General features: G+C 43.3%; 2 protein-coding genes and 1 long non-coding RNA gene across 5 annotated transcripts in view; 1 reads left to right on the top strand and 2 right to left on the bottom strand.

Moving 5' to 3' along the window:
* The window catches only part of fancd2 (FA complementation group D2), a 32,303-nt gene extending 10,361 nt beyond the window's left edge, over window positions 1–21,942 (bottom strand). Inside the window, exons 1-26 of one of the 3 annotated variants that reach the window (XM_032514365.1) lie at window positions 21,669–21,942; window positions 20,099–20,156; window positions 19,332–19,463; window positions 19,159–19,226; window positions 18,972–19,078; window positions 18,770–18,830; window positions 18,546–18,598; window positions 18,366–18,444; window positions 18,073–18,197; window positions 17,867–17,954; window positions 17,652–17,756; window positions 17,424–17,524; window positions 17,177–17,288; window positions 17,000–17,035; window positions 15,903–16,049; window positions 15,656–15,790; window positions 15,425–15,556; window positions 14,745–14,852; window positions 14,532–14,641; window positions 14,372–14,426; window positions 12,818–12,937; window positions 12,611–12,684; window positions 12,360–12,500; window positions 12,155–12,255; window positions 11,933–12,048; window positions 11,735–11,843 (exon numbers count right to left, since the gene is read on the bottom strand). In XM_032514365.1, coding sequence (XP_032370256.1) covers window positions 11,735–11,843; window positions 11,933–12,048; window positions 12,155–12,255; window positions 12,360–12,500; window positions 12,611–12,684; window positions 12,818–12,937; window positions 14,372–14,426; window positions 14,532–14,641; window positions 14,745–14,852; window positions 15,425–15,556; window positions 15,656–15,790; window positions 15,903–16,049; window positions 17,000–17,035; window positions 17,177–17,288; window positions 17,424–17,524; window positions 17,652–17,756; window positions 17,867–17,954; window positions 18,073–18,197; window positions 18,366–18,444; window positions 18,546–18,598; window positions 18,770–18,830; window positions 18,972–19,078; window positions 19,159–19,226; window positions 19,332–19,463; window positions 20,099–20,156 — 2,473 coding nt within the window. In that variant the 5' untranslated portion in view covers window positions 21,669–21,942. Of the gene's footprint in view, window positions 1–11,734; window positions 11,844–11,932; window positions 12,049–12,154; window positions 12,256–12,359; window positions 12,501–12,610; window positions 12,685–12,817; window positions 12,938–14,371; window positions 14,427–14,531; window positions 14,642–14,744; window positions 14,853–15,424; window positions 15,557–15,655; window positions 15,791–15,902; window positions 16,050–16,999; window positions 17,036–17,176; window positions 17,289–17,423; window positions 17,525–17,651; window positions 17,757–17,866; window positions 17,955–18,072; window positions 18,198–18,365; window positions 18,445–18,545; window positions 18,599–18,769; window positions 18,831–18,971; window positions 19,079–19,158; window positions 19,227–19,331; window positions 19,465–20,093; window positions 20,157–20,408; window positions 20,736–21,668 lie in introns of those variants that run through there. The other 2 variants (XM_032514363.1, XM_032514364.1) reach the window with 2 other exon arrangements.
* The window catches only part of LOC116688438 (uncharacterized), a 466,907-nt gene that overhangs the window by 149,302 nt on the left and 291,855 nt on the right, over window positions 1–25,750 (bottom strand). The gene's annotated exons all lie outside the window — the stretch shown is intronic.
* gpx1b (glutathione peroxidase 1b) lies at window positions 22,808–25,447 on the top strand. Its single transcript, XM_032514458.1, has 2 exons — window positions 22,808–23,102; window positions 24,744–25,447. The coding sequence occupies exons 1-2, from the start codon at window positions 22,881–22,883 to the stop codon at window positions 25,092–25,094; spliced, it is 573 nt and encodes a 190-aa protein (XP_032370349.1). The 5' UTR covers window positions 22,808–22,880; the 3' UTR covers window positions 25,095–25,447.

The following is a 25,750-nucleotide window of genomic DNA, read 5'->3' as shown; positions in this document are numbered from 1 at the left end:
TTATTTAAAAATACACCACCTGAAAATAATTAACAGCCCTTTGTGTACTTTCTGCCCAATAAAAGGACAATGCAAGGCAAGACAGCTTTATTTGTATAGCACATTTCAGCAACAGGGCAATTCAAAGTGCTTTACATAAAAAGATTAAAATAGTAAAAGTTACAGTGCAGTACAAAAAAGTAAACATTAAAGAGCAGTTAAAAACAGTTAAATATATAAAAGCAGATAAGATAGCAGATTTTCATTTTCCGCAGGATCATTTGCATAAGGTTATGTAAATTTGTGTGTCGTCCGCATAACCATTGTAATTTATTTTTTGGGGGTTTTTCCATAATCTGAGCCAGTGGAAAGGTGTAGATCAGGGGGTCTTCAACGTTTTCAGGCCAAGGACCCCAAATGATGGCGAGATGGAGGCGGGGACCCCTAATTACATATATTGTATAAAATTGTGTTATATCAAACTGGTCCCAAAAGTCCCATGTGTGCATTGATGACTGAAAGACACTTCTCCCTCCATTTATCTGTTTAATACAGTGTTTTAAATTTCATGTTAATGTGTATTAAAGACATTTAAATTTAGTGGAAAAAATTGCAGGGGGGGGGGGGGGGGAATATAAAAAAAAGTCTAATCAACCAAAACTTCGTGACCCCATGCAGTACCCCCGCGGACCCCTAGGGGTCGCAAACCCCTGTTGGAAGACCCTGGTGTAGATGTTAAAACAGAAGAGGCCCTAGGATGGAGCCTGGGGAAACTTCGCACGTCATATTGTAGCTCAGGTATAATTACCTATAGACACAAAGTAGTCCCTATCTTTAAGTAGGATTAAACCATTTAGTACTGAGCCAGAAAGGCCAACCGTTTTCCAGCCGGTTAGTAATATGTGGGGGTTTCGACCTTCAAATGCAGCACTGAGAGGAAGTAATACTAAGATAAAAAATTCGCCACTATCGGTGTTTAAGTGGAGGTCATTGTTATTCCCTTCGGCTTCTTACAGGCAGCGCTTTGCTGCTTGCTCCTGCTTTGCTTGAAATATTTTGCTGATAATCGTGTTTTTCCTCGAGAAAACTATAAAGCAGCGGTTTTGGGACATTTCAAAAACACTGGAATATAATTTTTTGTAGACATAGTAGGCTTTGCCTATTTTAAATTTTTCTGCGTGAGCGTGGCCTACAATAGTCAAGCCTGCCTACACGTGAGGTAGCTAAAGCTAATTAGCAGCAAGATGCCCCCTTTTCCCGGGTAGAAGGACTACTACAAACTCCTTCAGAAGATGCACTTCTGGAAAACCAAAGGGTTCACCTTTGGGAAGGGAACGTGGAAGTAAAACGGATCTTGTGGAAATGACACCACTTACCATGGACCATAAAAATGGACAGAAGTATGCTAACACACGGTAAATTAGCACCAAAAGACTACAAAGAAACAGGGGGGTGGAAAGGTAATAAATCAACAAGTGGCGGTCCCCCCTGGAACTCGTCTGGTGCGAAGCCCTAAGAGTAAATCATTTTCCGGGGAAATGGGAGAGGACGACTAACGGGCCGGGCACAGGCCCTGAGATTGTGATAGGACCGGCTGGCCGCATTATCATTGGGCAGAGCGCCTGTCAAACCCTGTACCTAGTAGGACACAGCGGGACAGCGCAAAAGGGAAAAAAAGCAACAAAATGCCCCCCAACAACCTGGTGTGCAATGGAAAACCAGATTTGCTCCTCTGCTGCAAGACGGGACAGTCATCTGATGACCGGGACTGGTCTCATCAGGGACACAGCAGGGTAAGGACTGAGAGCAATTCAAAAAGTAAAAAAGCTAACAACTGGGCCTCAAACCCTGATTGTGGGTGATTTGCTGTAAAGATTTAAAAAACAGTAAAACACCAAAATACTAGTTTCCAAAGGACATGGTGTCTGACTTGACCCAAAAAATCCCAGAATCGGGGCAGCACACCCAAATGTGAAGAAATTATTCGCATATAGGGTCAAATGATGTTGTAAAGCAACAGTCTGAATGCTGAAACGGGACTTTAGGGAACTGCTGAAAGTACCCCCCAAGCGCAAATGTGTTTCAGTGGTCCTAAAACCGTCAGTCAGAAGGGAGATGAGAGATTCAGCGACTGTTGGACCTAAACAAATGGCTTTCAACTGAATGTACCGTCCACTCTTGAATTTCATTGACAATTTAAACATTTTCGGGAGCGCAGACATCTTTTTAAAGCAGATAGACTTCCTTAAAAGCCAGGGGTAAAGCTGTTCACCTCTAATTGCTTAATTCTGCGCTACACATCTGCTCCCTCTGCCAAGGTCACAAAACAAAAGGAAGACCAAAAAAGTGCGGCAGTGATCCAGCACAGCCCGCCTGTGCAAAGATTTGGACATGGGAGACCAGAGAGCAGAGACACGAAACCTCCACTCCCTCTTCACCCGTCCAGCACCCTTTAAAAACCCCCACCCCGAACCTTTGAGGATTCATCGCTGTCTCTACTGATGTCTCCACAACACCCTTTCCCTTATTTCCCCTCAAATTATGCACCCCTTCCTACCCCCATGGGGTCAACCCCGGGGAAAAAATAAAACGCCAAGCAACCACTACCAGGATGTCAGAAAAACCCCTTCCCCCAGAATGATAAGGAGCTTGTGTGCAAAATCTGGCAAACACTATCTGATATGTGCCGGGCCTTGGCTGCAGGACTAGGATACTAATGACTTTTTCAAGACAAGCCCGGGCCTTGGATTCAATTCTTCCTCAATTTCGTTGTGATAGGTAATAGGAAAAGAATGGTGAATAAGCACTTAACTGCCAAACTTAGCAAATTAGCATCCATTCCGTCAGCTACAGTCTGTCCCAAAAATGAAAACACACTAACAATGCCCTTACTTTAAAGTAGGTCTTTGGCAGGAAAATCATTTTTAATCAAGATTTTATTACTAAGCACAATCTAGATTTTATGTTTTTAACTGAAACCTGGTAGACATAATAACAGGCTGCTGTTCTCATCGAGTCAGCCCCCCAACTTCAGTTTTATGAGTGAGAATAGAGGGAATAGAAAGGAGGTGGAGTGCCATTTTGTTTAATGGACTCATTCCACCCGTACGCAAATATGTTATGGAAATTGTTTCTTTTTAATAGGTTGCTCTTCAATTTAAAATCTTCCCCTCAAGCGAGTTTTAAAATTCTACAGGCCACTAAATATTGTGCAACCCTTTATGATGACTTCACTGAATGGTCTATTATCGCATTAACTTTTATGTGTAATCATGCGCGGGTGATTTTAACATTCAAAGTGACAGCCCCCCCCCCCGGACAGGGGGACAAAAGAGCTGTTTTTGTGTTTTTGAGAACTATGGACGGGCTCAGCAGTGACGGAGCCCACCCACCAATAGGGGCACAATTGGGACTTTATGTCTCCAAAGGTCTGAACATTTCCAAGGTTGTGGGATGACGTTGCCTCTCAGATCATTCCTGTGTTTCTTTAACGGCACTATCCTGTGCCCAAAAGTGTCCAAACAAAGATAATCAGAAAAAAGGTTTTATCACTGAAAAACCCCAGTGACACATTTATACAGCTTTTCCCCCTCCACCAGCCCTCTCGGGGGTATCAGTCAGTGAGTTGTAGATAATTTCAACTGTAAATCACAAATGTTATTGATGCCCTTGCTCCACTAAGGTCAAAGTGTATTGGTAAGAAAAGATCTCCCTCTCCGGGAACCATCACCTTATGGGTGGAGAGGTTTGGGCCCTATGAAGAGGGGTGTTTGTCTGGGCTTTGTGCCCTGGTAGGGTTTTCCTGGCAAAGAGGTTCAGGGGAGGGGACCAGCAAAGAATGTTCAAGACTTCAATGGGTTTAATCAAGGAAGGGATAGAGAGACCCGCCGGAGGAAAGCCGGGGCCCCGTTGGAGCCAGGCCCAGACGGTGGGCTGTGAGCGAGGTCTGGTGGCCGGGTTTTGCCCCGGAGCCGGTCGGGCATAGCCGAACAGTAACGTGGCACCTCTCCCTCCAGCCCATGGGCCCACCACCTGTGGGAGGATCCAAAGGGGGCGGGTGCGCTGCTATATGGGTGGCAGCGAGGTTAGGGGTTCGAAGGACCAGAACCGGGCAGCAGAGGCTGGCTTGGGGACGTGGAATGTCAACCCCTGTGGGGGAAGGAGCCGGAACTTTTGCGGGAGGTGGAGCGCTACCGGTTAGATTGGTGGGCTTACTTAAGCACAGTCTCGGTTTGGAACCCTTCTCCTGGATAGGGGTTGGACTCTGTTCCTACTCGGAGTTGCTCATGGTGGAGGCGCGGGCGGGGTGGGGGATACTCACAAAACCCCGGCTGAGCGCCGCTGCGTTGGAGTTACCACGGGGGGAGAAGGGGGGGTCGCCTCCCTACGCCCGGCGGGTGATGGGGGGGAAAAACTCGTGACTGTCGTTTGTGCATATGCACCAAACAAGAGTTTCGGAGTTTCGGCCTTCTTGGCGACCTTGAAATGGAGTCCTGTATGGGCGATACAGTAGGGGACCCAGTTCTGCGGGGGGACTTCAATGCACATTGTGGGCATGATGGAGAATTGGAGAGCGCGTGATTGGGAGGACGGCCATCTTCTTTTTTTTCTTTTTTTTTTCTTTTTCCTTTTGCTTTCCCTCCCTTGTATTGTTGTCTAAAACCACAGAGGGGTTGTATGTTGTTGGACTTTCTGTGCTATCAGGATGGTCAATACAAACACCATGTTCGAACATAGGGAGGCTCCCATAACCCGCTGTACGTTCGGTACTTAGAGCACCCTAGGCCATAAGGCAATGCGCGATTATAATCGTTTACATGGAATCTGAGGCCGTATGTTTTGGACTTACTGGCGCCTGAATGAGAGGGGCAGAGCTGTCAACTGATCACATTTTCTGTGGTGAGTTGGGTTAGGGGTGGGGGATATTGATGTTTTTGGTGACAGACATGGTAAGCCTTCATGTTTTTACGGGGTTTCTAGTTTCGCGCGGTGAGTATTTTAAAATGGGAACGTCTTGGTACTGGACCCCCCGCGCCCCCCACTTGTCAGAGCCGACTTTCAATACACCTCGGCGGACGTCTTTTAGTGAGCTGTGGAGGCTGGGTGCATGGAACTGAAGTGGACAATGTTCAAAGATGTACCATTGTACTAAAGTGCACGCGGTCGAGCCTGTGGTTTAGGCGTTTTAGGCTGCGATCTACAAGCGCCCGTCTCGGCTCTCTTTCGGTGCAACCCATGCGAACACTTGGCGTGGACACGGTGGCAGGGAATAGCCGTCAGACTGAAGACGGCAGTCTTTCCCGGGTAGTTGTCTGCGAGGATCGAGGCAGTGAGGGTACTGACGGGCCGAAGGGCTGCCAGCCTTGCTGTGGACAGATAGGCCAAAGCTATGTGTGCCCGTTATTCTTCTCTTTCTGTTGGGAGTAAGGTGTCGGAGAATGATCTCAGTATGGGAGCATTAGGGTTATTCTCGGTATTTTCGGCACACAAGGTAAGTTCTGGAAAACCGTAGGCCATATCAGGTATTGGTGGATCTATCGCGATACCCCTGGCTTCTTCCAGGAATCATCCATAGCCTGTTCATATAGCGCCTAACGGGTGTTGCACCGTGTGTTACCCAAATCTGTACGTGATGTGGGGGTAACAGGGACTGCGCGGACTAGGAGCACTTTGAGGAACTCTTAAAGACAGATTCGACCAGCCTCTTTGGTGGAGGGGAGAGCTTGGAGGATGATGGTGGATTGTCGTCAATTTCACTGGTGGACAGTCGCTGAGGTAGTCAAGACAACTCCACAGCGGCAAAGCCAGGGATTGATGAGATCCGTGTGTATTAGAGAAATGCTAGGATAAGCTCTGGGTGTGGACAGGGTGCCTGGTCCTTGTTGTGTGATCATTCGTCCGGCTTTTGAATTAATCTTGGTGCGCGCTGGAAGTTCTGGCGGACGGTTGCTCAGTTCCTCCCTTCAGTGGCAGACTCGGGGTTGGTGATATGTCCCCTCTTCACAAAGGGGCGTACCAGGGGGTTGGTGTTGCAAAAAGGTGGTATCTAAACTTCTCAGCCTCCCTGGTAAAGTTAATCCAATCATGGTTCTGTGATGGATTTACGATGTGGTTCTCGGCCTTTTTTTTTTATTTCTCCGTAGACGAACCCTCGCGAATGAAGTACGGCTATCATAGCGGAGTCGTCTGGCGTCGCGAGAACAAAGGAAGATTTTACTCTGCAAGCGAATCTTGGCATGGGGGCCTGGGAGGTAGGCCCAAACCACGTTACATGGTTTTGTGGATATGCGAGAAGGGTTTATGGACACGGGGTCCCCCCGGCCTGGAAATGGGGGACGTGTCACGTCCACTGAGGGAATTCAGGGGGAGGGGGTTGCCCTTCTTGGGCCTTTTAATCCATATCTGTATGACCCAAGCGAGTGTGTGTCCGGTGTTCTCGGCAGTAACCGCGTGCGACCATCGCTTTTTTTCTCCGCCGTGAGCGGTTTTTGCTCGCCAGGGCTGCGCTTTGTAACCAATTCCTGTTTGTAATTTATTTATGGACAGGATGATCTGTTAGCTTTGGTTTAGTCGGGTGCGGTGTGCAGGTGTTTTGTTGCACGTTCGGTGGGATCTGGGCATCTCATCGTCTGATTTTCGGAATAGATGTGTTCCTGACTGGCTTACTAGCGGTCGTGACCTTCAGCCATCACTGGCAGCGTGTTCGAAGCGAGTGGAAGCCCGCGGCGGCGATGAGTTTGTCTTGATTCAGCACCTTAATATCTGAGGTCAACCTGTCGTTATCAGCTATGGAAACAGATGGAGTGTTTCTTCTCTTGGTGGGGAGCCCATGATGTCACTTACCCTCCCCCAACCCGTGAATTAGGGCGTTTTCCTCTATTCGTACAATTGGGTGCTCCCAACCACCCCTTCGCGAGTGAGGGGACCATATGGCCTTCCAGCGTGAGACCTGAGTTGGTCGGAGAATCGGGCAGCTGCGTGCGTCCCCCCGGGTATACATTACGTTTTATCGCACCGTTGTGACGAAAAGAGCGCTGAGCCAGAAGGCCAGCTCTAGTCTAACGGGCAATTTTCACGTGCCCGCACCCTACCTATGGTAATGAGGCTGGGTCAGACGAAAGTCAACGAGATCAGGGTACAACGCGCCGAAATGGGTTCCTCAGGAGGGTGGATGGCGCTCCTTAGAGATAGGGTGAGAAGATATAGTCATAGATTGAGGAGATCGGAAGTCACAGAGCCGTGCTCCTTCGCGCTTCGAACAGGCGCAGTTGAGGTGGGTCCTCGGGCTTGGTAAGGATGCCTCCTGGGCGCCTCCCTAGGGAGGTGTCTTCCAGGCAGTCCAATGGGAGGAGGCCGCGGGCGAAGATATCCCCCGGACTTAGGTGCGCAGAGATTATATCTCAACCTGGCTCCCCAGAGGGAACGCCTCGGGATCCGTCGGATGCTGGTGATGTGGCTCGGCGGCACGGGAAGTTTGGGGGTCCCTAATGGATGCGCTTCCCGCGAACACGCATACGGCTACGCGGCCCCCATTGAAGCATTGGCTTTCACTGGTAGGGAGGGTGAAAAGATCTCCATGGAGAAATGTCCTCCGGTGAGCACCGAAAAAAGGAGTGTGGGAAAGATGACGACGGGGGGCGATATCAACAATTCGCCTGGTCTTTAGAACTTCCAGAACAACGATTCATGATTCTCTTCTATTTTTGTGTCATCCGCGCATGGCGCTTATAATTTTTCGCCGCCACACTGTACCCCCACGCGTTATTCCGCCCCCGGACTGCCAGAACGGTCTTTGGACTGCCCTGATTATCTCTCAGGACCCGTACTTATAATTCCGGCCCTTGTTTGCTACTGTGATTAGGTCCACAACTTCCGTCCCAGTAAGCCTCACTCTCTGAATTTTAGACCCCCTCTACCATCGTGCTATGATTCCCTGCAAGGATGACTTTGCTTTCTTTCCCGCACATTCCCGCTTCGAAAAACGTCCCGGGCTATTAGGGTTCTTAGGGCTATGTGGTGTATTCCCAGTGTTTACCAACGCTATTTCACAAAACTCTGTTACCCACTCTGAACTCGCTCCCCCCCCCCTCCCCACCCTCCCCGAAAACACTGAACCCCAAAACCCCACACACTCGATACAAGCTTTACACAAGTCACACATGTTGAGCACTAACCCAGAGTATAATTCACCTCGCGTTATCATAGCATCCTGTTGATCCGCACCTCCTTTCGACGAGGCCCGTCCACCAGTACAAGAGACCATCGAAAAACCTCGATGTTGCCGTGCTGTTCTACCAACGGGATTTTCACTATTTACCGCACTGTATCTGTCTTTTGTCTAGACTCCCGCCATTGTTTGGATCTCTGATGCTTGTTTCCAATGGTAGAAGGGGTGTTTGAGTTACGATGTGAAACATCTCTTCTTTAGGTATTCTTGCGTCCCCTTACACGGCCCTTGAAAACTGCCGTACTCACGCTCCATGTGGGGTTGCAATGGGAGGTTATTTTTGACGAACAACCCCTACCGAACCATTGGAGGCTGAGGTGTTCGACTTACCTGTTCTGTAAAGAAACGGAGAGGCAAACATCGGCCAATAACCAAACCTTCCGTTTTTAAAGTAAAAATATTGAAAAAGTAGTATTCAACAATCTAAACCATTTCTTGTCATAAGCAACAGTTTTGATACCGTTAGTCGGGTTTCCGACCCAACACAGCACTTGAACCGGCCTCTGTCAAAGTTTTTAATGACATCCACATAACACAGATAATGGCAAAATTTCAATTTAGTATTAATTGATCTAGTGCTGCATTTGACACCGGTCGACAAACAACGAATATTCACTAGGACGATTGGAAAAATGCGTTTGGACTTCTGGTCAGTAATAAATGGTTTGGAATCCTACTAAAGAAATGGGATACTTTGTGTTATAGGTACTTATGCATTGGTAAAAGATGACGTGCGGAGAGTGTCCCAAGGCTCCATTCTGGGGACTTTCTGTTTATACATCTACATGCTTCTCACTGGCTAGATATGGAGAAAAAAAAAAAAGCTTACCATAGTATGCGGACGACCACACAATTTACCTAACCTTATCGCCAGGGGAACATAGTCCACTAAAAAATAGACTAAACGTGCACGCGAAAAAATTAAAGGCTGGTGTTGCCAGAACTTTCTGAAATAAATGAAGAAAAAACTGAGGTGGGTGTTTTTGGAAGCAAGAGAGAACGATTAAAAGTCTGCGGCCAGCTTCAACACAACAATGTTAAAACACAGGACAAAGCCAGAATTTCTTGGTTGTCCATCATGGACTCAGACCTGAACTTTAACAAGCCACCCATTAAGACAATTACAAAGTCAGCTACTATCACCTTAAGAAGATATTTCAAGGGTTAAAAGGGACGTATGGGTCAACAGGTTTGGAAAAACGTCGGCCATGTTTCTCTTCAGTAGACTGCCTACTGTAACGGTCTTACAGGTCTCCCTAAAAAATCCATCAGACGCTGCACTGATTCAAAACGCGCTGCCTTTCCCCTCACAAAGACCAAAAATTTGGATCAATCACCCACTTGATCTTTACACGGGCTTCCTGGCTCAAAAAATTGATTTAAAAGTACTCTTGCTATTTTATAACACTTAAAAAGGTTTAGGCCCAAAAATATTTGTGCTGCTACTACACTATAACCCCCCCAACTCTCAGCTCTGGAAGGTCTGCTTTCTGTCCCCAGTCAGAACAAAACAGGGTAAGCACTTTCCAGTTTCTTCCCTCTATCTGGAAAAATCCCAGAAACCTTTAATTCCGCTGCTACCTCAGTTTTTTTAAAACAAGGCTGAAGCCTTTCTATTTGATGCTGCCTTTTTTTAAAATGACAACTTTTCTTTAAATTTTTTTAGCTGCCTGAAAATTTTATTCTTGTGTTTATTTTCTCTTTGTTTTTTAATGTCTATTCATTGTTTTACCGGGTTTTTAATCTTTTGTTTTTTAAACTTTTTTTCTTGTTTTTATCTGTTTAACTGATTTGTGTAAAGCACTTGAATTCCCTTGTTTTTTGAAAATTTCATCAAAAAAAAGCTCCTTTCCTTTCCTTTTCCCTTGAAAAAGCCGTCCAGGCTGTGGGTGGCAAAACCGAAAAGGGAAAAACAAAACCAAAGTTTAATGCAAAAAAAAATTAAGTGTTGAAATACCGCTTTTTTAAAAATTTTCTTAAAAAAAGGAAGGTTTGATATCGGGCCCCAATTGCTCATTTGACTGTCAGTTTTTTTTTTTTTTTGTGGGTTGTGGCTGCAGTTTCCTCTTTGGAATACCTGACGAAAGCGGTTTACAATCTGTAAAAGTCTATGCCAACAATTTTAAAACATTTTTTTAAAAACCCCCTTGGTAGAATCTAAGGGAACAGGAGGTTTTCCGGTTGTATAACTTCCGGATTTGGCATCAATAAATTTGTAATTTTTTCGCTATATTATTTTCAGCTCAGTGACTGAACCCAGAGAGGGCGGTTGATAAAAACTAATGAATGTTCCTGGGGTTTTCAGTGATATTTATTTTTTTTGATTATTTTTTTGGCACTTTTTGGGGGACCCGGAAGTGCGTTAAAAAAAACAAAAAAATCAAAGAGAGCAACTCATCACCGCACCTTTTAAATGTTTAGAACCTTTGGGGATAAAAAACCCGATGTGCCCCTTATTGGGGGTGGGCTCTGTCCATGCGGTCGCCCTATTCCAAAAACCAGTTCTTTTGGTCCCCGTCCTGGGGGTTGTCAAAGAAGTTTTAAAAAAAACCAGAAGGTTACACGTCAATTTAAAAACAATTATAGACTCAATTCATAAAATCACAAGAAGGTTGCCATAGTGGGGGCCTTAGAATTTTTGAAATATAGCTTAGGGGGAAGACCTTACTGAAGGCCAAAGTTTAAAATCTAAATTTCCATAAAACTTTTTTTTACATTTAAAAAGTCTTGAACAAAAAGGCACTCCACCTCCTTTCTTATTCACTTTATTCTCCCTCATAAAACTGAAGTTAGGGGGAGCTGATTTAATGAGAACAGCAGCACCGTAAATGCTTGCGGGATTTTGCACACAAGCATCCTTAGTTAGCTGCCATTCTGGCAGAGGTACCTGGGGTTGAACGATGGGGAAGGAAGGGGTGTAAATTTGGTTTCAGCATCTACCAGCTAATTCATCTGGTCAGTGAACTCCAACATGGGGATGGGGGAAAGGGTGAGTAGAGAGTGGAAGGCACAAATCTTCACATGATATGAGAGTGTTCTCTTGTTGGTCAGTTCTGGAACAGTATTGCATTCAACATTTCCACCTTGTTTAATGTTATTGTGCCTGTTACTCTCAATGTCTTGATTCTGACCTGTCAACCTTTCATCTCTCTGGAGCTCAGAAATGTGCCGTATTTGTTGGACTCACAGCTGCAAAGAAGATGATTGCAACCTGTTGGAAACCACCTCACAACCTATCTATGCATACGTGGACCCGTTCCTATTTGGATGTGGTATACATGGAGCTCTCCACGGCGCGCATACATGGAGCGCCGGGAAAAATTCTGGACACGAGGCTGGACATTGCTGAAAATAATTAAAAACAATTTGATCACAAAAAAGAAAAGGACTTTAATTGTGATGTTAGTAGAACTGACATCACATTAGACTTCTCTTTATTGATCCTTTTGGGATGACTCACGCACGGAAATTGAAATGACACACTAGGTAGATTCTTGAGATGCCCAGTATTGATGGATCAAAACTCACCTGCCAAAGCCCTCTCCAACAGTGTCTGAAGATAGCTGATGTTCTGCAGACGGGTTATCACTTTCATCTTCATATCAGTTTCTTTTTGTTTACAGAATCCATTTATGACCTATCACAAAACAGGGGTAAGACACAGTTCAGTCACAAACTCCTACTTTTAGGACAAACGTGTTGTACAAATCAGTCACGTGCAGTTACCTCTCTGAACCAATTGATGGTGTGAAAGAGCAAAGTACAGAGGAACTCCCTCTCAGCTTTTGACAGGCTCTCTATTTTCTCTACTACATCCATGTCCATTAGGATCAGAGGGCAGCCTGCGCTCCAGCAAATGTAAACAAAAAATGAGACACACATTATTATACAGCCATAGAAGAGTAAACAAACTTTCCGGAGGAAAATTTATAACTTCCACTTCCTCACCCAGCAGGCCGTCGATCTCATCCAGGTCTCCCTGGTTTTGTTTGTCCTCACAGAGTCTCAGGAGACGAAAAAACGGAGACAGACAGAGAAGAGACACTTGCCTGCCCCCATAAAAAACAGAAAGAAACACATTTAAAATGTTCATATAATATTTTGTTGTCACTCATTAGAACTGGTTAGAGGTGGTGGGAGTAGGGTGACTGACTTGTGCGCCTTCTTGACAGTTTGACTGTGCTCTCCTTTGTTCTGCATGTCTTTAGCCAATAGAGGCAGCAGGTTGATGGCAATTCCCGAAGTTTCCTTGTCTTCCAGGTTGTACATCACACGGGGCGTAAAGTGAAAGGGACTGAGATACACAGGGATTAATGAACTAATATGCTAATAAAACATTTTAAATTCAGCTGAAGTTTTCTTTAAGCAAATCATTTGTTGTGCTGCCAGCGGTTCATCACTAACCTCTGTATTTCTGGCCCTAGATCCACCACAAAGTCCTCCTGGAAGTCCTCCAGGACACTCTTTCCAATCTTTTGCTGTTGGTAGGAGGAAAACAACAGGACCGGTATGGTTAATCATGTCTTAGTTGCATATCAGAAATGTTAAAAATTAAGAGATAAGCTCAGCTATTAACATTGGAAATATTGTCAATGTTTGTTTGAGACACACCTGCACCTGTGGGTGCAGGGCAGAGCTCAGGATCAGGTTGGCCAGTTCATCATAGTACAGAGCGGCAGCCTCAGGAGAGCTTTCACTGCTAGACTTCACCAACTCCAAGAGGGCTGTCACCTGCAACAAGCAATAGGACAATAGAACAGAACGGAATAGTCTATATTGTCATTGTACATGTACAACAAAATTGAATGCAATCCTCTCAGTGAAAAACGTCAGTAAAAATCAGCAAAGCAGGAAAATAAATATCTATGTGTATACATAAAAAAGTCTCTAAAAGTCACTATAAAAATAGTTAAAACACAGGCATAAAACAAACAGAAACATTCGCTGCATGATTCATCCTTAAACTCAAATGGAATTAAGTTTAACTATGGATCTTGGATAAAAATTGTTTATTCATGTTTTAAATGTCCTAAAACGTCTACCCGAGGGCAGCAGTTCAAAAAGAGAGTGTCCGTGGTGAGATGGAACTTGGAGGCAGCGAGAGCTATAAAGATCATCAAAGGAGGGGAAAGGGCAGTCAGTGATCTCTTGGGCGGTGGTAACTACCCTCTGGAGTGCTTTCCTCTCTGCTGCTGTGCAGCTGGCAAACCACACACAGATGCAGTAAGACAGTATACTCTCTATGGAGCAGTGGTAGAAGGACACTTTGGGCTGAACGAACACTCCTCAACTTTTAATAATGTGCCTTTTTATAGTTTGTGGCAGGAGAAAATATTACCATTATAATGTTTTTGCTTGACTTCTTCTAGAGGGAGTTCCCAGCACAGGTTTAGTTAGCAAAGAAAAAACCTGTAGCTGGTGTGCAGTGTGTACATCAGCTGAGTTTGTGCTTGAGTCAAGAGGCTTGAATGCAACCACCAAATAAAGGGTTATTTTTTTACTCTATATACAGCCCTAAGGTAGTGCTGCTGACCCTACCCAAACCCCTGTTGGAAGCAATAGTAAATTATATAAAGGCTATAAGTATCCGTCGATCAAACAAGGCCACTTAAAAGAAAAAGTGAACAAGATGGCAAAATTGCCCAAAGCCATCTTAGCAACTTAAAAAACAAATTAAATGCAAAATATTTTAGTCACAGGCTTATAAAAATATATTTAAAATAAAATGTTGTTTTATAAGCTCTACATTTATGAGGTACTTCCTCACCCCTTATAAAACACAAAGTCTAAAACTTAAGTACATAAAAAGTATACTATTGTCTAAAAGTAGCAGACGTTTTTAATCCAATTATACTTTATTGTCTCCTCTACTTTTACTCCGGCACTGACAACTTTAGCTGCTTTTACAATAGATCAAGATAATCAAGATCAATAAATAGAAACAATAAGACACACAGAACAAGACAGAATAATAAATAGGAACAAATACTCAAACAACACAGGAGAGAAGATTTGGATTGCGGGTATAACTCACTACTAAACCTTAACTGACAGTCACAAATAAAGTAATATTGACATAAAAATAATTGAAATATAAAGCAAACAAATGAAAAATCCCATATTCTTGCAAAATACACATTGTTCATTCTGATCAAACATATCTACCTGTCTGAATGTCTCCGGGGGTAACGACCCATTCTGTGACTCTTTCCCTTTAGGCCTGGGGGGCAGCAGAAAGTGTGATCAAGACATATAGAAAGGTAAAGTGACTGAATGAATAAGGAAAATATTGCTGTTATGCCTGTGAGTCACGCCCCCCCCATACCTGAAGGCCCCCATGCTGCCTACAATCATGACAGCACCAATGATGCCAATACGCTTGTACTTGGGCACAGTGCTGGAGAGCTGTTTGCGGATCACTATGTGCATGTCATCCTGAGGGGAGAAACAGAAAGAGAAAGGTAGGTAAGCAGTTGAGAGGATGACAAGAAAAGGCAGAAAAAAGCAGAAAAGGCTGAATTCTCTTGTAAATGGACACCTGGATGTGAGATCCCTGCTGCTGTTGCCCAAAGGCCAGTCTGCTAAGAAGGTGGAAGAGTCTGCGGATCTGTTGGGGTGCGAGGTTGTCCATGTACTCCAAGATTCCCTGTGTCAAACATTGTGTTCAATTAAAAACTTAACCAAACAAAATGGAAAAATATTAAACCTCTGTAAGACAACTATCAGGAACCCTTCTGCTAGCTACAAGCTGATGGTACATCAACTGTGCTTAAATTTCATTTATACATTTTTTTAAAGCGCCCAAATTATGCTCATTTTCAGGTTCATAATTGTATTTAGAGGTTATATCAGAATAGGTTAACATGGTTTAATTTTTAAAAAACACCATATTTTTGCACATTGCTGCAGCTCCTCTTTTCACCCTGTGTGTTGAGCTCTCTGTTTTAGCAACAGAGTGAGGCATCACACTTCTACTCCATCTTTGTTGGGAGTTGCACATGCGCAGTAGCTAGGAAAGGACAACCAGCCAGTCAGAAGCACAGTATGAGGGCGTGCCACGCTGGCAGCTAGGCGAGCATTGTAAGATGTGTTACAAAGTAGGAATATATATATATTTCACAATAAAGGAAAGGGAAAAAGCTAAAAAGCATAATATGGGTACTTTATGTGCAGTTTGGTTAGCAACTACAATAGCTGATGTATGGCTCATTTCCTTACCTTGACAAAAACAGCATACAAGGCCATTTCTGAAGGTTTCTCTGTAACGAGGCCGCAGAGCAGCTCCAGAGCCATGTCCACCTCCCCCCCCACTCCACTGCACACATGGGTCACTAAAGAGCCCACCACTTCCTAAAAAACATAATACAGAACAGAAATAAAACAACTTAACAAATTTAAAAAACAGATAAAACCTCTTGTGCACTTTTCTTAAATTAATCGCAAACCCACCTGTTGGCAATAAGAGTCAAAAGCAGTGAATGAGTGTCGGTACATGTGTCCACCAAAAGGCACCACGCAGGGGTCAGGGGAGCGCAACAAACTCTGAGCCAGAGCCAGGATGGAGGGGAAATACCCTCGCATGACCTAGAGTGTCATCATTAATTAACACAACATATCTGTATAATGTCTACGACAGCCTAAACAAAGAATGCTACTGTTGTTATATTTCAGCTTGTATGTCTGCAGACTAACCCACCTGAGCATAGTCCCTAAAGGTCCTCTGGAGCAGAGCGTCCTGGATCAGTCCAGCCCTCACTTTCACCTTCAGCACCCTCTCTGCTCCCCACCGGCTCTGGTTGGCATTGGTGGAATGGAGGATGAACAGCACCAGCAGATCTATTACCTGACATGGCAGAGCACATAGATTCCCGTCCCCACAGACACACTTTAATGTGAAAAATGCAAATAAGGATTCCTACATGTCCTTAGTGGCCATGACTGATTGTTATTGTACAGTATGATATATATGCTGATATACTGTATAATAATAAACAGGTGTGGTGGGGCAGTGGATGTGACACGTGGGTGGGAGACTGGGTTTGACCCCATGCAATACATCAGTTTTGTGCCCTTGATACATTACCCTATTCAGTAGTTCTTAACCGGGGGGCGATCGACCCAGGGGTTCGGTGAGCAGTCGGGGTTCGGCGGAGGTCAAGACCACACCGATCATATGATTGTGATGAACGCCCCGCTTGGCATCACAGAGGGTTCGGGAACGGCATAGAAACTGGGGGGGTCGACCCCCAAACAGGTTAAACCCACTGCCCTAGTTGCTCCAGAGGCGTGTGGCCTTGACAAATGTAGAAATTTGTAAGTCGCTTTGGATAAAAGGTCAGCTAAATGACATGTAGGGTAATAAGTCATTTTCATCAACGTTTCCAGACTCATTTTAAAATGTAAAACTTTACAAAATTAACAAATTCTTTTTTAATTTTCTAGATTTACAGAATGGGATTTGTAGGGAAAAGGGATTGGGGGCCACTGGTGAAAAATGTATGTGAGTTTTGACTTTTTTCTCAGAATTCTGACTTTTTTCTCAGAATTCTGACTTTAATCTCAGAATTAAAAAAAGTCAGAATTCTGAGAATAAAGTCAGAATTCTGAGAAAAAAGTCAGAATTCTGACTTTAATCTCAGAATTCTAAGAAAAAAGTCAGAATTCTGAGAAAAAAGTCAGAACTCACATACATTTTTCCCCAGTGGCCCTAATCCTCTTCCGTAGATCTGAGTGTTCCATTTACACAAACCAGTTTACTAGGGGCATACCTTGAACTAAGGAGATGCTACTCACCTTATGGCCGTCCTCTTCGTCCACAGACTCTATTGCCTAATAAAAAACAACACACAGTAAAAAGTTCAGAATGCAACACTGAAGTTGAGAAGATTGTTATGAAAAAACTTGTTATTTATTAATCAATATAAATAATCAATTAAAACAAGGGGGCTTCAATAGAGATTCATTTGCCACCTTGAGCCAAGCCTCAGATATCACTTTCTGGAATCGGACTGCTGACTTGATGCCGTCCAACATCAATGCAACGCTGTCCTGGCTGCTGCCAGCGGCTGGTGTCGAAGTGGACCTGTCCCAAAACCAGATTTATTAGATTATAATCTCCAGGAATACAACATCAAGAACCTACTGGTCTACTTTAAAATAGGTTTCTGATAAAAAATACTGATGTATTAGTTGAGTGAGTGAAACAGTGTTGTCTTACGCTTCTGATGCTCTGCTCTTCGTGCGGCTCCTGGAGGCCTGCAGCACAGGAGGGAGAACACACTGCTCCAACTCCAGCTTTTTACGAAGATTACACACCACCTATAACGGCAAAAAACACATGCCACATTCTTGATTTCAAATTATATGTACTATAACTCCCAGAGAACACAAAAACTATACTATGATTTTTAAATGAAAAAAATGGGACATGGCCCTGAGCCTTGACCTCATATGCATCAGAGGCTGAGACAGAGTGCAGGATGAACTTGACCACCACAGGTAGGTCCTCAAGTTGCACAGCAGCCAAAGTGGTCATAACAGCTCCACGGACCTGAGAGAGCAGAGAGTAACAGTTAACAACATGGTGCCATTCAATTGGCCTGTAATACTAATACTACTAATAATAATAAGTGTGTGTGTGTGTGTGTGTGTGTGTTCTACCTCAGTAAGTAGTGAGTAACTAAGGTTCAGACTAGAGAGGGCATCCAGGATGGGGACAGTTAACTGAGTGTTCTCCTGGAGTAAAGAGCTACAGAGAACAGGGATGAAAATACAAGTATAAGCATAATCAGAAACCAATTCGACACAACACATACAAAGCAAGAACCACCGACCGACCTGTAGTAGAGATTTACTGTTCAACATACTTGAGCTCTCTGGCTATGTCATTGTGCTGGGAGTCTTCCAGTATCTCTGGCAGACTGGTGATGATGTCACGCTGAACCTCTACTGCTGCTACTGACACCAGCTCCATGAGCTTCACTGCCAACTCCTGCAAATAACAGGCCACAAAGAGGGCAGAAATAAACACGTCACCATCTAAAAATTAGTAATGACCACTATGAAGACGACATACATGATTACAAGGCAAAAAAAAAAAACATGTTTAATAATGGCCGTGACCACTGTACATGCAACCTATCATTGCAGAAATGACTACCTTGCTGTCCACGACTCTGTCTAGCCATTTAAGCTGGTTAATAATTGTGTGAGGAATACTGAGCCCTCCATCTCCAGTACTGCGAAGGACAAAACAAGATGACATTTAGAAAAATAAGACAACAGTGGAAAGTGTGTAAAATGGTTTTAATGCTGTAAAGTGAACACATTGAATACTGACCCATCAAACATAAATTTAGGGAGTTTCTCGAGCAAGGTGTTAATAATAAAGGTCTGTATGAAAAACAAAAGTAGATTGAGGATTTGTGGAAGATGCACGGCACATGTACTCTTTGCACAGTACACGTTTGCATTCCTCATAGCAGAAAACATTTGGAATTTGTTTTTCTGTGCGTCATCCTTTGTGAGGAAAAGTTGATGTAGACTCTATGAACAAAATCTGACCTGCAGTATCTCAATGCCCAACAGCATGCGTAGCAGACTTTCCTGGAATGAGCTGCCACAACTGCAACACAAAAGATAACACATCAGTATGTATACAGACCCCTGACAGAAGCTTGGTCTTGGTTGTAGCTGACCCCTATTATAAATTACAATTCTTCCTAAAGTGGGCTCTCTTAGCCTTCAGTGTTCTTATAACAGTTACCTGGAGTCTCCATCTGACAATCGTGGGACACATGGAAGAAGGCAGTTCCTAAACCGCTCAGGGTCCTCAATATGAGACTCCAATCCAGTGGTGAATTCCTGTACAATCTGACCAAAGAAATATTAGTGAGTACAACTGTCTTGTGCTAAATACCTTGATTTTTTAAAGGGGTGGCATATATACTTACCCCAGGGTACCTGGGACTCTTCTGTAGTTGTTTCTGTATCCTTTTTTGGAAAACTACTTGGTCGACAGCTAGAAGGGAAAAGATAAAGACCCGGGAAAAACAGAAGTGAAAAGACAGATTTAATGTATTGGCCTGGTGTGTTTTAAAACTTGGATTGAGTGTGTGGTGTTTACCAATCTCATTGGATGTGCCACCTTGTTTCAAGGTGACACCTGCCTCTCGAAGAAAGACGCTAAATACACTTTCATTTGTGTCTTCTGGGGCAGGTTCCTTTGTTTGGCGACCATTGCTGCGACTCTTCTTTGCTACATATAGAAGAGAATACAACTTTACTGAAACAATATCCAGAAGAGAAAACTGGGCTCCCCATATAGACAGTGTTTTAGACAAATTGCCGTCGGGTTATGAGGGGGAACGGGGTATTGTGTTAGTTTGCCTAGTATCTTTGTGTAATCATGTCAGACATGCAGGTCCCGTCAGATTATGTCACACTGTTGTGATGTTAATATAAATGTAATTAATTTTAATGATCGCAGTGGGGAAAGTACAATTTTACACTCTGTTTTGTTACTAATCACTACAAACAGGCCTGAAATACACACACATCTTCAGGACCTATTGCATGTTGAGATGTCAGAGCACCCTGCGCGGTTGGGGGGGGGGGGGGGGGGTGTACGGTACCTTGCTCTAGAGCACCTGGCGGGAGGTGAACCAGCCACCCTCCAGTTCCCAACCCAACTACCTATGGACTGAGCTACTGCCACCCCAAATTTATACAGTGACTAACTATAAATAATGTAGTTAACGTTACAGTGTGAAAAGGATCTGGGAATTTGGATATCTTGCGTCAGGTTTGCAAGCTGGGAAACGCTTTAACTTTACTGACACATGGTTATGAATGGCTGATTTCATGTTAATGTTGATGTTACATTAGACTTACTGGTTGTAGCAGCTGCCTCTCCTTTATCCAGACAGGTTCGTCGCTTTTTACGCATCATCTGTTGAAAAGGACAAGTTTTTAATAGCTAGACCAGGCTAGCATCCACAGTAGCAAAACAAGCTAATATTGGGATAAATTAGCTTCACTGGACCTATAACGTTACAGCAAAAATACAGTGGCTACGTATTAGCTATGGTCCAGTAGTTCAGCAACTAGAACACAAACACGCCTTTCTTTAAGTATGACCCGTTATATCGAGGTTAGGTTACTGGTTGTCAGAATCATTCAGGATGATAAAATTGAGACATACGTTTATTGGCAGACGAACCCAGAGACGACGATATTACTACCTCAGGTCAAAGACACAGAAGTTACAAAACAAACTTCTGCGCCAATGTGCTTTGCGCGCCGTCATAACCCCAGTTAGGGATCCGTGTCAGTTTTCATCTTCTTGGGGTTTAGCGTTACGGAACATGTGGTAACAATAAATGACCAATACGTCAATTACACATTTGATATATAGCCCCTTTAAAAGACAGTCTGTTGATTAAAAGCTATTATTAAAGCTATTAAAATTAGTTCGTCGTTCAACACTACAAAGATGACAACTTGTTTTCGACGGACTCTAAGCTTCTTTTTCGTCTTCTTCTTGTTTTCCGGGCAGATTTCTATTGTTAAAGTATACCGCCACCAACTGTACAGGAGTGTGTGATACCATGAACTTCACCGTTTAGGCTTAACAGTTCCAAAAGAGAGCATTATTTTCATTATACCAGTATTATTAAGAAAAATAATTAAAGCTTTAAAGGAGAATTCCGGTTGATTTCAACATGTAGGTCGTTTTTTTTTTTTTTATGTTTAGTGCTGTCAGTAGCGAGGCAAATGAAAACAATCGGTGCTGCCTACACCAAGTTATCCTCCTGCTAGAGTTAACAGGCTTACACAGGCTTAAACAGGGAACGCTTTAAACGTGTTTTTAGCCTCTAAACATGCTCAAAATATCATTACCAGTGCCTAGCCATGTGCAGTTGCTCCTTCAGTCCACACTAGTCGATTGTCACAACTTTTATGCCTTTCTGTCACCTCTACTGCAGTCAAACTCACCGTGTTCACTTGGAAGGCATCAATGCACATCCTGTGTGCCCTAATCTAAGTGCAGTTTAGAACACTTCTTCCCTTCTGTTTAAACTCAGTGAAGTAACCTTTTTCCAGGTTACATTCTTCTGTATTATGGTCATTTTTAGCATTAAACTCCTTCTCCCATTTATTTTGCCATCTTTATGATTTCAGATTTAATAATGGATTTGGCTTCCCCCTTCCCCATTGGAACAGTCATTCCTATACTGCACGTTTTCTGCATCTTTTTTGCAGTCTTATCACCCTCTTCATTTCCTTTAACGCCTTTAATGAGCTGGGACTCAATAAAACTGAATAATGATTCCAAAGTTCCTAAAACGTAACAGTAAATGTTTAATTTCAATTTTAAAGTCTTCCCTCAATGAGATTATGAATAGCTGCCATGCAATCTGTACAAATTACATTTCTCAATGGTTTAACCTCTTCAACCTACCTAAGAGCTGGAATTATCCCAGTCATCTCAAGAGTAGGCCTATACAGATAGAAACGTATTTATTTAGGCTACATTGGTTAAATTGTGGAGTAGGCTATATAGGCTATCCAAAAATCCGTATTTTAACAGATCTATAGAATTCTCTAATTTTCTAGCAGTTCACCGCAATTTTTACAAACATATACGTTGTTAAACGGGGTTATAACTCCCTCTACGATTTATTGTCGAAGACTTTTTCCGGGATACGCCGTCGTGTAAGGAAACATGAGCAACCCCAAAGCGCTGATGTGTCTCTGTCTGTGTGCGCAGACACATCAAAGAGTGTTCGGCTGATCGAGCGGTTTCCCCGCTGCCTACGTCCTCTTTCGCCTCGCATAGACCAGTCCATAACATCAGGTGTAACGTCTTGATTTACGAACTTAACTGAGGAGGATGCTCTTTTTAAAATAAAGTAGCGTTGCAGCTACCTTGCAGTTGAGTGAATAAACTGCACCTGTAACTGAACCCAACAGTTTAATACAGCAATCAGCTGGCTGACTCACAGAGACCAATCCCTTTAATATTTCGGCTTCAATATATTGCACAGTAGGCTATTAAATATCAACCCTTGGTGCATTAGTTGATTTTTTTTTTTCAAATAATTACTTCGCCATGTTTCATTGCATGCGTGGAGACCAGGTTCCGCCAGGAAAAAATAAAAAAATAAAATTACTAAATTAAAAATATGAATACGTAAACATTATTAAATACCAAAAAGAGAAACGAAAGAGATACAAAACCGGACACATTTTGAAACTGTTATTTACATATTTGTTACAGCATTTGTTTTTGGTATTTTTTATTTCATTGTAATGTCTATTCTGTATTTATGTTCTTGATTGTTGCAGTAGCCTACTTAGATTTTATTTCCTCCCATTTAACGTATGCATCAAACACCATTTTTTACTAAAGTCACTGTTTGACTCTTTTAATCTTTTTTTTTTCTTTCTATGAGTACATGATTATATATTTCATTAGTCCGGGCTTTTCACATCATGCGGTGTGATGGTACGTTAAAATCGGCCGTCCCGCAGGCTGCAGGGTGTGAACTATCTTGGCAGCTGTTAGACGACAAGATCTTTGACCATATTTCAAAAGGAGGATGCAGTGGAGTGACTATCGGAAGTAAAGGAAACATATTGTGACTCCTATCAAAGGGAAGAGGTATCAAGTATGGCAAGAATGGCCAAATTTTACGACCTGACGGCAAAACTATTGTCAGGAGAAACGTTTAATTTCTCCTCACTGCAGGGCAAAGTTGTCCTCATTGAGAATGTCGCGTCTCTCTGAGGTACGACCACCAGGGATTACACCCAGATGAACGAGCTTCATGAGCGCTACACCGCCAAAGGGCTCGTTATCCTGGGAGTGCCCTGCAACCAGTTCGGCCATCAGGTGAGACAATTCTGCTCTTGACTTTTAGGCACACTGGGGTTATTTTTTTCTTTTTCATGACCTCGGAAATAGCCCACGTGCTTTTATACTTTAGAAAGGCTATTATAAAACAACAATTGTACAACATCCTACTATTATAATCCATTTGTGCTTGAATCCAATTAAAGGAGATTCCTGGTTTAGACTTACTTTATTTATTATACACACACACACACACACACACACACACACACACACACACACACACACACACACACACACACACACACACACACACACACACACACACACACACACAAGTTTGCTGGCTTGTTTTAAATCTATTCCTTTATCCAGCCAATTTGTAGCTAGATAGACAGTTATCCAAGTACATTATTAGCCTAACGTTACATTAAACCAATGAGTAAAAATTCGAAAAGTAAAAAACAAAAAATCCGAGCATAGATTTTTTTTTCTTTCCTGGTGACTAATATTCGATCAGTTTCCGCAATGTGATATGTGGGATAGTTTGAAATGAGGAAATTGTGATAGTGTTGTGTCGGTTACCTAACACGTTGTAAATTGTTCCTTGTAGCGTAGCCTAATGCATGCAATGGATTCCGCCTCACCATTATAAGGAACACGATGAGCAGTCTGTAATTTATTAACAGACTGTTACAGAAGTGTTATCAACAGGCAGTTAAAACCGTTTAGGGGAGGTTCCTTCTGATTAAGACAAACCCAGATGAAAAGATAAAGCAAACGTTGAGAGAGCATTCATACAACCAATGTGATCCTCTGTGGGCTTCACAACCTGGCAACCCACAAGTTAGTTGTGTGATAGGCTACTGGTCAGCATCAAATTATTAATCAGCCATAAACCTTGTGTAAATATGGTATTAAAATTGTGATGTTGGACATCTGAAAGACAAGAAGACAGTCAATTATTTTTAAATCCCACTTCAAACTTTTATTGGTCCATGACAGTATCTGCTGATCACTCTCCTCACAAAACATCATAGTCTTTCTTTCAGTCTGTCTTTTACATGTCTCTACAGACTTCATGCCATGTTAGACTTTATCACATTAAAGGTCCCATGGCATGAAAATGTCACCTTGAGTTTTTAAAATATTAATATGCATTCCCCCAGCCTGCCTTTTGTCCCCCGGTGGCTAGAAATGGTGGTAGATGTAAACCGAGCCCTGGGTATCCTGCTCTGCCTTTGAGATAATGAAAGCTCAGATGGGCCAATCTGGAATCTTGCTCCTTCTGAAGTCATAAGGGACAAGGTTACCTCCCCCTTCTCTGCTCAGAGAATTTGGCCCACCCATGAGAGAGAGACATCATGGCTTTCAAATGAGCAAAGCGTCAGCTGGTAAAGGCCACCCCCCCCCCCCCCCCCCAAAAAAGCTATGGACTCAGAAATGGCACATCCTAGGCAAAGCTCATTGTGGGACTGGCTCTAGTGGCTGTAATTCTGCACCAAAGCTGAATTTTGGGAAAGAGACTTCAGGTAGAGTATTAGGGGACCACTAAGGTCTATATAAAAGCATCCAAAGAGAACCATGTCGTGGAACCTTTAACTTCTTATAGTGACCTGAATCTGTCTGCTTCCTGAAATGTCACACCATCACATATAACCTTCTGATTAACCCATGCAGGAGAATTGCAAGAATGAAGAAATCCTCATGTCTCTGAAGTACATCCGTCCTGGAAATGGCTTTGAGCCAAAGTTTCAGCTCCTGGAGAAAGTGGATGTGAATGGGAAAGATGCCCATCCCCTGTTTGTGTTCCTGAGGGAGAAGCTCCCATTCCCCAGCGATGAGCCAGCCGCCCTGATGAATGACCCCAAGTGTATCATATGGAGCCCGGTCTGCAGGAACGACGTGGCGTGGAACTTTGAGAAGTTCCTCATCGGGCCGGATGGAGAGCCGTTCAAGCGCTACAGCAGGAGGTTCCTCACCAGCGACATTGAGGGAGACATCAAGAAGCTCCTCAGCCAGGCCAACTGAAGAAGCCTTCCTCCTAAACGTTGTTCACCCATCCTACAGCTTCCACCGGCTTTTTTTTAGCACAAAACACTTCAGTTTTGTGGGGAAAACCCCTTTCGGCTACTTGTTTTTCCCTCCATAGCTTCTGTAGATGGTGTACAACATTTTCCCAGACCGCCTGTGCTCTCATGTATGCAATGGCTGTGTTCTGTTCTTTTACTACATGAAGGCATCCTCTGAAACCAAGCCAGTTGTGAGGGGGGGTATCTGATGAAATGTAAAAGGCTGAATGTGTCAGCTGCATTGTGTGCATGTAAAGCACAGCTGTGTTTTGATGTATTAAGAGGACCAATAAATGTATTTTTTCAAACATTTCCTGACTGCCTATCATTGAAATTTTGGTAACACGATTTATTTCAATACATTTTTAATTCTAACTCCATAGTAAAAGTCCCAAACTAATTTGCATTTAAAAACAATGACCGTGTATGAAGGTCCCATATAAAAGTTCTTTCTTACATGTAACCTTCAAATGAAAAAGTCATATTGGGTAATCAAATATCCATCCAGCACTTGCGTGGCAAATACTGGCATGCAATTGGGGTTGCGTCAACTGCAAATAAAGATCATGTTGCAATAGTTATTACCACTGACACTACAGAGTCACAGCTTTGGTG

This window comes from Etheostoma spectabile, chromosome 4, assembly GCF_008692095.1.
Source record: "Etheostoma spectabile isolate EspeVRDwgs_2016 chromosome 4, UIUC_Espe_1.0, whole genome shotgun sequence".
In the NCBI taxonomy this organism is placed as follows: domain Eukaryota; kingdom Metazoa; phylum Chordata; class Actinopteri; order Perciformes; family Percidae; genus Etheostoma; species Etheostoma spectabile.
This window is presented reverse-complemented; position numbering and strand designations above follow the sequence as displayed.